This window comes from Pagrus major, chromosome 4, assembly GCF_040436345.1.
Source record: "Pagrus major chromosome 4, Pma_NU_1.0".
Taxonomy (NCBI): Eukaryota; Metazoa; Chordata; class Actinopteri; order Spariformes; family Sparidae; genus Pagrus; species Pagrus major.
In genome coordinates this window covers 4463811-4477643 of record NC_133218.1, presented here as the reverse complement: position 1 = coordinate 4477643, position 13833 = coordinate 4463811, and the positions used below count along the sequence as shown (strand labels likewise).

The window sequence follows — 13833 nt, the reverse complement described above, 5'->3', positions numbered from 1 at the left end:
AAGTTTGTTTGTTTTTTTTTTTATTTCCATACAGCATTTTCCCCATGACCAACATTATAACCGAGACATCTGTAGACGGTTGACACCTTGACCTGAAAACAAGGTCAATTGTGACTCAATTTTTGACCCATTGAGGTTACATATTTGAAAATCAAGAAGGAGAAACACTAATGCACATATTCAATGGCTGTTTTAACCCGGAAGTAAGCCCACAAGTCAGAAAAGCAAACTGTCTTGGTAATGTCAGTAACACGATAATATCTTCTTCCTAACACTAGCTTCCCAAAGCTACTGGTCCTACCAGACCAGGTAAGATCCAGTGAGTTTTTTCATTTGCAACAGAAAGAAAGGACCGTTTTAGCATTCAAAACTTACATAGTTTTTCAAACAGTCCACATTCAGTCTGTGAGCAACTTTGTTTATTATGGCTAAAACAGGAAGCTTCTTCTTGTCAGTGTGCAGAAGTCTCAAGCAGCCACAGAGCTTTAAACATTTAAATAAAGTATTTTAAAGTGTTGTGTTTCCGCAGCTTCGGGCAGAAACGGCAGTGAAATATTAAGAGCCCATGCACATAAAAGCAAAAATGATGATGATTATTAATTTAATTTTAACTGACAAGACTAAGCTCCGAGCAGTTTTTTAACATTAATTTCCAGAGGACTGAATAGATGCAGTAAACTTTGTGGTTGCTCTTGCCAGGATGTCTGATTGGCTGTTGACATCAATGACTCTAAAATGTTCAGCCATGTCCAACATTATTTGGCTGAGAGACTTTTAACTGTTCACACAGCTGAGCTTTCCTGGTTGTTCAGCTCGACAGGAAATGAAGCACTTTTGCGAAGTTGTTTGTCATGTACAGTACATTTGTGTGGGAAGAGAGGGAAAGACTGTGGACGGTAGCCATGACATCAGCTTTGGGTTTGTGTTGTGGCCTGTGACTATAACGTGACCATAATTGTCAACAGTAGCCTGAGTAATGATCATCGACCGAGTCCTCGAAGGTTTTGGAACCACAGTCCCCTCTAATGCGCGCTGTTGTATTTATTTTTACACAGAGAATGGCCTCCAGCATGTAATCAATATGTATACTGTGTGACACCATTGTCTCACTCTCAACACAAGCTCACACAATTGGATCGGTTACTGCCAACAGGCTTTTTTCCCACAACGTAATCACAGTCTGTTATGTAGGAACTTGTAATAATCAAATTGTTAGTGGCCGTTATGTACAAAACATTTACACACTGAACATTTTGCTCAGGCTGCACTTCTCTCTGTTGTATTAATTTAGAGCAAAACTCTGTCTGATCGTCAAATGCACAATGATCAACATTTAAGAGTTGACCAGAACAGCAAAAGTCTGATGTTAGCTGCCAGTGTACCTCGCCTCCAAGCCCTTGAACACTGAAGACATTAAGGATCAACCCGCTCACATTTTCCCCGCTTGTCAGGATGTTTGAACCGCTAAACCTCCAAATATAAGCTTTACTCTGCAACCTGTAAGGCCAATATATACATCAAACAGTCAATTGCTGTTCTGACAGTGAAAAACTTTCAATTTGTCGGGTAGAGGTGGTTTTCATCACTTGGTAACTTTCTGAAGCTGACAATCTGACATTCATGCTTGCTCTCTGGAGCGGCCAGCTAGGTGTGTGTTGGAGAGAAAACTGGCAGAGCGCCAAACACTTTGCAGAATTTTTGTATTTTCTCTTTCTTGCTGTTTTTTGCAACTGCCTGTGTTGATGGATAATCAAATTCCAAACAAAAGCCAGAAAACATCTGCCAGAATACAGAGACTGTCCCATCACGTCCACTTTTATTGAATGGACTTCTACAGCCGGTGCTAAATACCTGTTGTTTTCTGTATCCTGGTTGTTGAAGTCTGAACCAATAAGTCTCCTTACAATAACAAGCAACCAGCTTCTCAGCACATTTTAGCTGAATTCAGTAGCTGTCTAAAAAAGTTAACATTAGTTTCCTGACACGAAGATTCCTGACTGTGTTTTGAATGAGTATACAGTGTATGCGCCTTGAGGCTGCTGCCACCACAGTTTAAAGACTATTTACCATAGAAAAATCCTTGATATGCTGCTCATGCTGTTTGTCTGTAGATGACTAAGATTGCTATAAAGGCATCAGCCAGTCATAAAATGAACTGTTAACACTGCAGTCTACAGTTGTAAGCAGACATTTAGTCAACTATTTTCTGACACTATAATGTAGTTGTAATAAGATACAGGGACATTTTTAAATCTGTTTCAGCCAGAAGAAAGAAGCTGCTCTGTAGTCTGGTGTTATGGCACCGGATATTTCTGACGGATATTACCAGACGACCACAAAACAACTAGCTTATAATGTAATATATAATGTCGGTCTTGCTACTGAGCTATATCTTCCTGTTATCTTATTACTATGAAGACCTGACATTACTAGGGAAGGTTGATAACTTTGGCTTTAGCTCAATAAATTGTAGCTGTAGTTTTACATGTAACCTAGGTGTATGAACGGTAACGTTAATAAAACAAAGATTTGTTTCACCATAATCATATTATTGTTTTTACTCTTATTTATAGCCACCAGTAGATACATTACCTCGTCACCATGCATCCTGAAAACAGATGAAAATACGTTGCAACTTTCTTTCACTGTCTTCCAAAACAAATGTAGTAGCTAGCCGGATACCGCTTTTGTCCACAGGGATCGCCAGACTCAACCCAAAATTAAAGTCCTTGTAGCTGCTTTAAAGTGTTTATTAATGTACAGAATTTGTCAACAACTATAATTTCCCCTATGATGATATTTACTGTATATAATTACAACTGTATTTAAAGGTGCACTGTGTAGTTTTGGAGAAGAAATTCAAACTCTTGATATTTATAATATTAATGAGGTAATAATACAAACTCAGAATATTTATTTTTTCCATAACTGAATGAACAAGCTGTTCTCAGAGGAAAATAAGGTCCCAGAACACTGTTTAAAGCTAGAAAGGTGGCAGGGTCCGCCACATATAAACAGTATGAAATTGTGTTGTCCTTTAAGGTCAGTTTGTTTATTCAGTCATGAAAATTAAGAGTTTGATTATTTAGTTTGTTTACTCATAAGAATAAAACAGTCAATAAAGATCTTTCTCTTCTGATTAAAATTTCTTCCCAAAAAACTACATAATGCACCTTTAACTATATTGCCATTCATTGTCTGTTCATACACCAGCCTCCACTTGGTGTATGAACACAGGGACAGTTATAGTTGTTGACAAACACATTATATCTGCTTATAACTACATTAAAATGTTTATATAGTGTTAAATATTGAATATGGGGATTAAAGTGTTGCAAATGAATTTAATGGTCAATCTTAGTGATTTGAGTGGAACCAAATCTGTTAAATCAGTTGATCCTCATGGAGAGATGTGTGCAGATTATAATGCAGCACTTAGTGAATATCACAGATAAAATACATGTGAGAAGAGAGAGCTTGCAGGGGTGTCACGAATTGTAGCCGACACTTTTTTCCTGAAGGGAATTTAAAATTGGTATTAATTATCAAAAATCATATTAATTCAGGACCACATACTGCTTTAACAGTACAATTATACTGATTTCTGAAGTGTATTATATCCAGCAGAGCCAGGGAAACCACATGAAAAAAAGAGTGTTGTATAATGAACTGATAGTAGGTACAAGCTATGTTCTAGTTTGCATGGTATTTTGGGAGCACTGATATAAACCAGTTATCACCATGTCCTCACTGCTCCACATCCGCCCACCATCCAGCACTACTTTTGCTGTCCTCGACTTGTCAGACACCAGCTCTCTAGCGAGTTGTGATGAACTGTCATGTGCGTGACTAAACCGGTTCAACAGCATGCTGTTGGTTGGAGAAATCACTCAGCCATTACAGCCCCTCAGTGTCTGTGAAAACAGCTTCAGGCAGGGAGGTTTGGACCAAGAGATGGAGAGAGACTGTTTTCTCTGCAGTGGGAAGCATGGTTAATGCTTCTCCCTAACCCCTTGCAAACAGCATGCCAACACAAGTCTCAAACAGCACCTTCTCTATCCACTTGTAAATTCACCAGCTCGGCAGCACAGGAAGGGAATGTAAATTAGGTGTGACTAACAGCAAGATGGGAATCCAGGCAGTTTTTCCCCTCCTTTCTTGCTGTTCTCCCCTGGCTACCGAGGGTTTTGTACACATCCACTTTCCCGCAGTGCTCGAGGCTGTCAGCTTGGTTTCACGTGCAGATTGACTTCAGCTGGAGGTGTACTAAGCTGAGGCCAGATAAGGAAAAGCAGATAGAAGGGCAGTGTTGCAGCCTTTTTGAAAAACGTATTTGATTTATCATGAACTGGAAGCCCTTTCACTTCATCTTCAAATCCATCGGACCAGTCGTGCTTACTGAAATATGGGAAATACAGCTGCTGCGTGTGATTTCTCAGAAATATTTTAGCTGTATTAGACTGCTGCAAGCTTTGTTAACATCTCTTTATGTGGTAAGGATGGAGATATTTGTGTTATTGCAGACAAATCCCACGAAAAGACCAACATGAACAATAAAGTGATCCTACTAACGAGTACAACCTGCGCAGCCAAAGCCTGGTACAGATTATTCCTCTCTGCCATATTGCTCCATTGAACTATTGAAGGCACATCAATAAGAAACACATTGCATTCATTACGATGAACATGGTCACTGCAGTTTATTCTGAGTCAGTATGACATTCTCTGACCTGGTGCTGTAAATACTCATTATTGGACCCCACAGCTGAAAATAATCCAGAAGAAAATGCACTAATTTATTCAGTTTGAGTAACTTTGCTAAAAACTTTTCTTCCCCAACTTGACCTTTTTAGCCCCGTCTTTACGTCTGGGTGCAGAAAAGTCAGTTATCAGAAATTTGGAACCCAATTCTCTATGTTATCATTGTCTGTAACCTGCATGTTGAAACCTAACGGAAGTAAAATGTGCTTTGTGCTTACTACTTGAGTCTTTGTGAGTATGGCTGAGCTAGCAAAGATTATTGAAGTGAGTTCATCAGTTTATTTTAACAATGGATCATTACAAATAAGCTATGTTTTAAAAGTAGCAAGCAGTCACAGAGTGAGAAAAACATCACATATAGAAATAAAAGAATTGGATCCATCAAGATGAATTGCATCAAATTGAATCAAATCTCGAGGTGCCTAAATACCCCCCGCTACCCTGAAGATGAATCAGAATGACTGGCATCAGCAAAACTAATCACATTCCCATCAGCCTAAGCTGCACTTTGTGTTAAGTGCTAATTAGCAGTTGCTAGCATACTAACAAGCAAGATGGTGAACATGGTAAACATAAAACCTAAACATTAGCATATTAGCATTGTCATTGTGTTCATTTAGCACAAAGCGCTAGGCAGCCTCACAGAGCAGCAAGTAGGTTGCAGCGGTATATCAGTTTGAAGGTAAACCGTGGTATGAAAGTTGAATTGCACTGTTTTAGTGTCAGGACATAGTGTTTTTTTAAATTATAGTTGTTTCATTTTTTATAAATCAAATTACAAAATACTGTATTACCAATTTGTTGCAGGGGAAAAAGGAAAGAAAACCACACATAGTTTCAAATAAATTATATTATATTATATTATATTATATTATAATAAGCATTTGTTCAACCAGAAAACCGTTTAGTTTTCATTCCATGAAAGGAGCAATGACTGAGCCATGAACTAAATAGCTATCCGTAGCTAGCTACAACCAGGGATAACTAGCAAAGAGCAGCAGTTCACTCTGATGACACACTGCTCCCTATGTTTTTGGATCTACCTTCGAATTCTGACCATATTCTACAAATAACACCTTTAAGGGTCATTGTAACTGATAGTAATAATTTTGTAATAGCGTTTACCGTGATACCATGAAACCATTATATTTTCTGAGATGGTAAGTTTCACCCTAATTATCTTATATCCGTCGCAACCTTAGCTAGCATGGATGTAGACTATTAGCCTTGTTTAAAAATGAAAGTACACAGTTGTGACCAGTTTTTAAGGATATATTTGTTATATAAAGGTACAGACAAACATATTGCTGCTTTTGTTTGATCCATAAAATGTGTTTAGAGTAACACCAGCTGTATCTACCAGACCCTCATAATAATTGTGTGAACCGAAGACTCATCCGTTCATCTGAGCTATCAGATGTCTCAAATACACTGGTGGAATTTATGCCTTCCCGTCTATTCCTTGACACCATGTTTGAATTCAAACCGTTAAATCCTGCCATTTAGTCTCAGATTGTTAAAGCCCCTTCCCTCTGAACTTCTTTTCACTCTGCAGGCAGTACACTTGTGATAGACTCTGAATTGGATATTGTGCGAGCCCAGTGGGAATCAATGTAACAGATACTGTTGAAGGTGTTCCATTCAATCACAGAGCCGGTGGTGCTCCACTTTTCACTTTCCTTTCTGTGTCATCATTTGTAGGCATGAAATAATTTCCGCGTGTCAAAGTGTGTCATCAGAAGCTGCATCAACATGTGGTTAAAGTGTATATGCATAGCTGTTCTAGGTTTATTATTCTGGTGCTTTGGGACCGGTGTGTAATAAAAGAGAGAATACAAAAATCTGCCCTGTTATTCTTCAGTGCGTAGGCAGTTACTCTCACAGAAAGAGAAACAGCAACCAGCCAATTATTCTTGCGATTATTATTGCAAGGAAGTGGATGGGCCAGCGTGTTATTGATGTCAGGGAGGATGTCAATGGACCTCTATTTCAGTCTAATAAATACTCTTTGCACTGCTGCCCCTGGATATTCAAGGGATTATGTGAGTGCTCTTTCCATCAGCAATGAGCTATATTCTCCCATTATGTGTAACGGGAATAGTATGCATGCAGTCATACTTGTGAATATTTAAGGAGACCATCCAAGTGTAGTGTTTGTTTTAAGGATCTGTGTGGCTGAGTGTGTGTTCACGAGTGTGTTTTACGGTCTTGATGATGGAGAGCTAGCCCTCTGCAGACAACCTGTGCTTATTTTATGGCATCCTCCCCAGCTGCAGCATGTGGGCAATAAACCTTTCTCCAGCAATCTCCAAACAGTGCAGCAATCAATGGGAAATTATCTCGGCCAATCGATGGGCCAGCCTTTCTATTTCTCCCCTCTCTCTACCTCTCCTGCTGTCCTATCTGTATCCTTTCTCCCAGCAGCCCTCCTTCCCTCCCTCTCCTCGTCCCTTCTGTCTCATTTTTGCTGTCTCTCTGTTTTTTCCACCCACTCCTTCACTCGCCCCCCTCCCCCACTTTTACTTGCGTTCCCTCCAGCTCTCTCGGCTCCGCAGCTACCCACTCTGAAATGCGACAGCTCAGCAGCTCCAGAGCCATTAACAAAAAGTCGCCTTCACCCGTGGAATATGTAACAATGCTGGATTGACTTTCCTGGGGAATATAATGAATCTCACTTGTTCATACAACTGGAGAGCACTCCCTCTGACAGTTCTGACAACGAGGCCCACTTACTATGTTGTTGTGGCTGTTGTCCTTGGTTGTTTGTGGCCGGTTGCACAAAACCTCATTATTGCTCCTTGTTTCACTTATGGATGTATTTTAATAAGTGAAGGAAATTGCCTAAAGGGCACTTCTCAAACGGTTTCCCTGCATGAGAAAGAATACTAAGTGGCTTCCAACATTCAGTCCTTTAAGCAGCGTAAATACTCTAATGTTGCTATGGTGGCAGAGCTGGAATGACAGTTAACTCTTACTGAGGCTATACTCACACTGAGGAACCATCAGAGTACTACACAGTAATTAAGTGATGACATAAAATCAACAAAAATAAGATTTTTAATAGATATTTTTGCATTAACATAGCTTTGCTGAGTTGGTTTTCCGGCCCCAGCTGTTTTAGTTCACTCTCAGCACTGTTATGGTGCAGTTTCAGCCCCATCGTTCAGCTGTTGTCGGTGAAAAGGCTCTGAGAAACGATTGTGAACCACCTGCCGAACACTTTATGGCAGTCAGACACAGTTTGGCGTCTAGCTGGTGAACATAATGAAGCATTTAGGTGTGAAAGAGCGAGAGAGAGAAATATTTCCATCAGGAGTTGGGGAAGAAAACAGACTGAATATTGAACCTACATTTGCCAGGTGGCCATGACTTTGAATAAATGCTAATGTTGCCTCATGGCTGCTGGAAGTGTAAATAGGCAACTGTTTAACAACTTTGTTAGGTGATAATGCTTGTCGCTGTGCTCCCAGGTGGCAAAAAGATGAATTTGTGCATCCTTCCCAAGTAGAGCACTTGAGTTAATTTCTTGAGAAGATATAACACATAAGAATTCCGCATTAAAATATTTAAAAATGACTAGACCTTTCTTATATATTTTGTTGAATTGCGTTCTTACATTATCCAAAATGTTTCCTACAACGTCAAAGTTACAAGTTACTCTATGTAATGGTACGTCTCATTTTGTCGGCTGTCTATACTATTGGGATATGGAAGTTGGTGAACGAGACTAAATGTAACGTGAGTAAAACTTTAAAACATTACCTCGTCCATGAACATTTGTGCCTGAATCAGATCAGATAGATTTTCATCAGCAGTTGGGGTTGTAAGGGGTGTAAGGCAAGGCATATTGGTTTACATTACATTAGCCTCCGGAAATCACTGCTGCAGTCAGGTTGATAAACAGGAGTGAAGATGAATCCAGTTTTTGATCTCAAATGTTGAAGTAGTAATCTCTGAGCTCTCATACCGTTGGTAAACAACTCCAGATCAGAGCAGAATCCGATGTGACTCTGGGTGTTTATTCCTCCAGAAGGTCTGGTTCTGTTCCTGAGTCCTTCCTCCAGAGCTGGAGGGTCTGTCCAGCCAAGTGACAGCCATGTCCCCTGCTATGCCCCCCCACACACCATTCTGCAAATGTCATTTGTTTTGTTTTGATTGAGAGTGACATATTGTGTGGTAAAATGTCATGCGAGTTGATCTTAATTTCTACTGCAGATTTTATTTTTTTAACATCATCCCTACTGATATCAGTGTATGGTATTGCGACTCTTGGTGTGAGTGAGGCTATAGAGCCAAATCAGGCATTACAGACACATTAAATATTTCACTTTTTGTTTTGAGTGTTTAAAACATGTTTTTATGTTGTACTGTGGTTTAAAATGTCTTTGCTCCTGCTTGCTGGGAGATCCATAAAATAAGATTTGTTTATTATGTCAAGAAATCTGACCTATCACTTCAATATGTCTCATACCCAAGGCAGAATTCTATTTTATAGAAAGGATTTAAACTTTTGACACATTGTATTTTCATTTCAGCATCCTTAGTCTTCCTTAAAGTTGAAGAACTTATCATTATGCTTGGATGCAAATGCAGCGAGCAGGGTTTTTCCTGGCTCTGAATGGGCATTTTGGGGGGGTGACTAAGCACAGCAAAAAGCACGATGTTCTGCTTGTTTGATAGTTGTTTGGTTTAACATGGTCAGAGAGGATTTTAATTGTTATTTTTATTATCAAGTCTTTTTGGCGCTTGTGATTTACCTTTGGAATTGCCTCATACCTCTTTGGGGGTCAGCCAAAATATCTCTATGCAGGAAAAACACTTGTTAACTGACTTGACATTGGCTGAATGAGTAACCGACACAGTGCGACTGCTAAACGCTCACTGAGTACTTGTTTCCACTTATATAATCAGTTTGTTTCCATGCATGCATGCAAAAACACATAGAAATGTCAGTGTGTCACGAGAAGGAAAACTGCCAGATCCAGTTTTTCACAATACTGACTCCAGCTCTCTCTCTCGACAACACCCAAAAAAAAAAACAGAATGATGCATCTCTGTTACGGTGGATTTATCATTTAAGTAATCTTGGATAAACTTTTGGCAGCGTTCGCCCCCAAAAGATTCCAGGCGTCTTTTCCGCACCCAAGCAGCACTTGTTGCTGGCAGAACAGACAGACACTGACAGCCATTCAGACAGAGTTGGAAATGGTGAGCAAACAGCACTTCTCCTAAACACCTTGTTTATGCTGCTACTACCCACAGAGTTCAGCCATAACGTGACAACATGAAAAGAAAGCACAAGTGACAACCACCTCCCCTGCCTGTCACACTTGTATCATTTTTTCCCCTGCCTCAGCCAGGGGGAAAACAGCCAGCTAATGTGGTGGTTTGACAAGCAGGAGACGTGTGTTAGGCAGAGAGACAGGGTTATTATTTGCCTTGCAGTTAAGGACGGGGTCAACACAGGTTATCAAAACTCAGCAGAGGTTGTTCTGCACAGAAGGACAAAGCAGCAGCAGACTATATTTTGTGAAAAAGAGCTGTAATTGAGGAATTTGTGGTAGATGTTGCTGCATTGAGAGAGATGAGTGTCAGTTGCAGTAGATTAGGAGGTCATTTCTGGTCAGTGGCTGCTGGGGTTTTGTTTACACACCATAGCTACAAGCATTTATATAAATAGCAACTTGATAAAATCCCTCTTTGAGATTCTCAGCTGTTTTCATCTTTGTAAAAGTTCTCATCTGAGGTTCTTATGAATTAGTGTGCAACAAATTATAACCGTGGAAATTCTCCGCACAATAGAGGCCACTGTTTTATGGCTTGGAAATGGTTGTCTGCTAATCTGCAAGTTCATGCAAGTGGCTGCAGGAGCCAGAGAGCTGGCTCAGCTGCAAAATCCAAAAGTATTAATGAAAGAATCCTTGACTGTTACATTCTTGGCAGAGAATAACACGCACAGATTAACATTCCTTGGATACATCAATGGGGAGTGCACTGAGAAACGATTGTACAGTGTAGTGTTTATTAGATACTACTGATAGTGCTTTCAAATGTGGTGCTTTCCTTTGCTTTTGATGGTTCTGCTTGGGGTTGCGCCGATATACGATGCCATTGTCCATTGCCGGTGGCTGACAGCCATTGACTACTAATCCCTGACCATCGTAACATCGTGATTTTAAAAGGCTCCCCACCAGAGCACAGTTAAGTGGCGTGTCCCCTCAGAGTTGCCGTAGGGCAAGAGTTGTTGTTGTTTGTGATATGTGCGGAGAGGAAATGAAAAGAAGTATGTTGCTGCTCAGTGCTCAACATTACGTCTCCATGTCCCATCTACGTCTCTTAAGTCCAAAAGAATGAGTGTTTGTATTTCACAAGATCACAGAGGTTTCATGTTCCGACTTCATTCCGTAATCTACTGCTACAGAACAGCATTATAAGAACTTGATTAGATCGCAAGATGTCCCTCACAACCTCACATTGAACTCCTTGCTCAAAACCTTAAAATTCAAATTGAAAGTTTTTTTCTCCACAAAACAATATCATACAATCCATGGTACCATCTACACTGGATGATGCTAATATCTTGTATTCTGCTGCAATATTGAACAATACTGTAAAAGTTGACCACCTGCTTAATTCACACTCAAAACAAACGAAGGCAACAGTATATCACCAGAGTAACCGGCAACTGCTGCTAACTGTAGCTATCATTAGCTATTAAGCTCAGTTAGCTGTGCAGCTAGCAGTCTGGACCGGGAGCTTGGAGCACTGGGGGAGTGTTTTGTGTTTCCACCACTTTCACAGGAGCTTTGGACTAGGACCGGCCAGGGCTAGCTGTTTAGCATGCTAACTTCAGTATATATCATTGCAACACAACACATAGACGTCAGAACTGTTATTTGCACGAATACGTGTAAATTACTACAAATTGTTTCATTGAGCCCCTTTAACCAATGGATGTCATTCACCACAGTGCCATTCAATTAATTACTCAATGATTGTATTGAGTAATGTGTGTGAGTGAGATGTCTTATTGTAGTTTTGTATGTATTTCGTTTCTATAAGACTTGAAAACATGAAAAGGTGGGCTTCAGTGTTATTCTTTATTCTTTTTAACTAACATGTCTTATCATCTTTTGTATGTGTGGTCTTTGTTACCATTGGATATAGTGAACATAACTGAATTGAAAGACCTTATTTTGCTGCCAACAAAGGCTGTGGTCTAATCGCTCTTTGCTGTGGAATAAAAGGTCTCATTGGCCTTTTACCTCATCAGCTCTCCGTCTCTCTCTCTCTCTCTCTCCACTGTCTATCCGAAGCCGCCTCTAATCAGCGGGCCTTGAGCTCTCAGTAAGGTCAGCCTGTCCCTTTGATGGTGTTTTGATTCATCCCTTCCTCTTCTCTCCCCTCCCACACTTCCCTTTCACCCCCTTTCTCCCACAGGGAAGCTGGAGAGTCACTACCACCAGGGTGCCAAGAAGGGGCTGGTCCCATCAGCTGCAGAGTGATGTGATAGGAGAAGCTGAGGAGGAAAAACAGTCCGATCTTACGGGAAGATGGAAGATTATTTTTTCAAAAAAATGGCCACATTCTCCGCTTGGTTGTTCTCCCAACCTTTCACGAGGAGTTGCTGACATATTAACAGTTTCAGCTCTGTCTGTGTGGCATTTGCAATTTACATCAAGATTAATGCTTTAAATGATGCAGTGCATAGATATATAATCATTTTGACAAATTTCTACATTCTGCTTTGTCTGTATTCGATTGATTGCAGAAATAAAAGGTTTCATTAAGTGCTTCTCTCTGATTTTTCATAATGAGCTGAGAAAACGACGCCATCTTTTAAAAGATGTTGTGATTTTGATGACCACCATTGTTTAAATTTACACCCCAGGTTTTATCAGAGGCAGGCCTGTCCTCACTCTTCTCACACCTCAGACCCCATTTAGACCAACAATAGAGCTGTGTTAAAAAACCACAGCCTCCTTCTCATTAATTTCAATGAGAACATTGCATTAGCACAGCAGGGTGGTCGACACAGACGACTTCAGTTAAAAAAAAATGCGAAAGAGTTGACCCTGGCTCGTCAGTGTAATCCAACGTCACCCAGCAACACAGTGTTTAGGGTAATCAAATAAGTGCAGCACACAGCACCATACCTTGTAGTGTCTAAACTTTAGCTTTGTGCTTATTCCTCATAAACTCTGAGTGGGAGGAGGGAATTATTGGAGCCATGAAAACTTTTCAGAGTTGTAAAATCCTGCCTCAGATGAGTGTAAACCACCCTCAGACTTGTGGATGTACTATTTGACCTGGTTTTATTGGATGGTACTTCATCTACTCTGCTGTACCTGTAGCATCATGCTCACAAAACCTTTTGGGCTTTTTGGATGTTAGTTATCTGACCTGTGTCATTGCTCCAGGCTCCCCATCACAAGAGTTTTAAACAGGTCTTTGAGTGGATCTTTTATATATAAATTGCTGTAGCTATTCTTATACGAACACAAAAATCAGTAGTTTGAATGATATTAAGGCTTAAAGCAACATTATGTAGAAATTAAATTAAACATGTATGTAACGCTGTGATCCTACCCTCTCACTGAAGTTACATAGTGCAGAAACAAGTGTTAGGGTGGCGGAGTGGCTGAGACAGAGACACCATTCACCCTATTGCAAGAGACTGTACCATCAACATGATTTTGAGTCCGTTGTTTTAAGGTAAAAAAAATGACACTATGATGCTTTATGTGACAGCTAGCCACTAGCTTCCTAGCTAGCTGTTAGAAACATGGATGCATAATCAGAACATGATACAGCATCAGATGTTCATTCCTACTAAAGCTGCTCGGTGGCGCATGTAGCCAAAAACATCCACCAGCCAAACAGGCTAAAATTATTTTCAAAATACTTTCCAAATGTTATTGTACCGAATGGATAAAACTATGATGGTGAAACGAGCCGTCCATCCTTCGTTTTACAGCCGCTTCTTTCCAAATGTAAGCTTACGGGAAAATGTCATTTTGGGCCCAAGTGCATCCTGTGACACTGTAGTTACAAGGTTTGGCCACTTGGTAA

General features: G+C 40.2%; 1 protein-coding gene across 1 annotated transcript in view; it reads left to right on the top strand.

The window, feature by feature from the left end:
- The window catches only part of trip4 (thyroid hormone receptor interactor 4), a 90819-nt gene extending 78268 nt beyond the window's left edge, over window positions 1-12551 (top strand). Inside the window, exon 13 of the mRNA XM_073464447.1 lies at window positions 12202-12551. Coding sequence (XP_073320548.1) covers window positions 12202-12266 — 65 coding nt within the window. The 3' untranslated portion in view covers window positions 12267-12551. The remainder of the gene's footprint in view (window positions 1-12201) is intronic.
- The last annotated feature ends 1282 nt before the right edge of the window (window positions 12552-13833 follow it).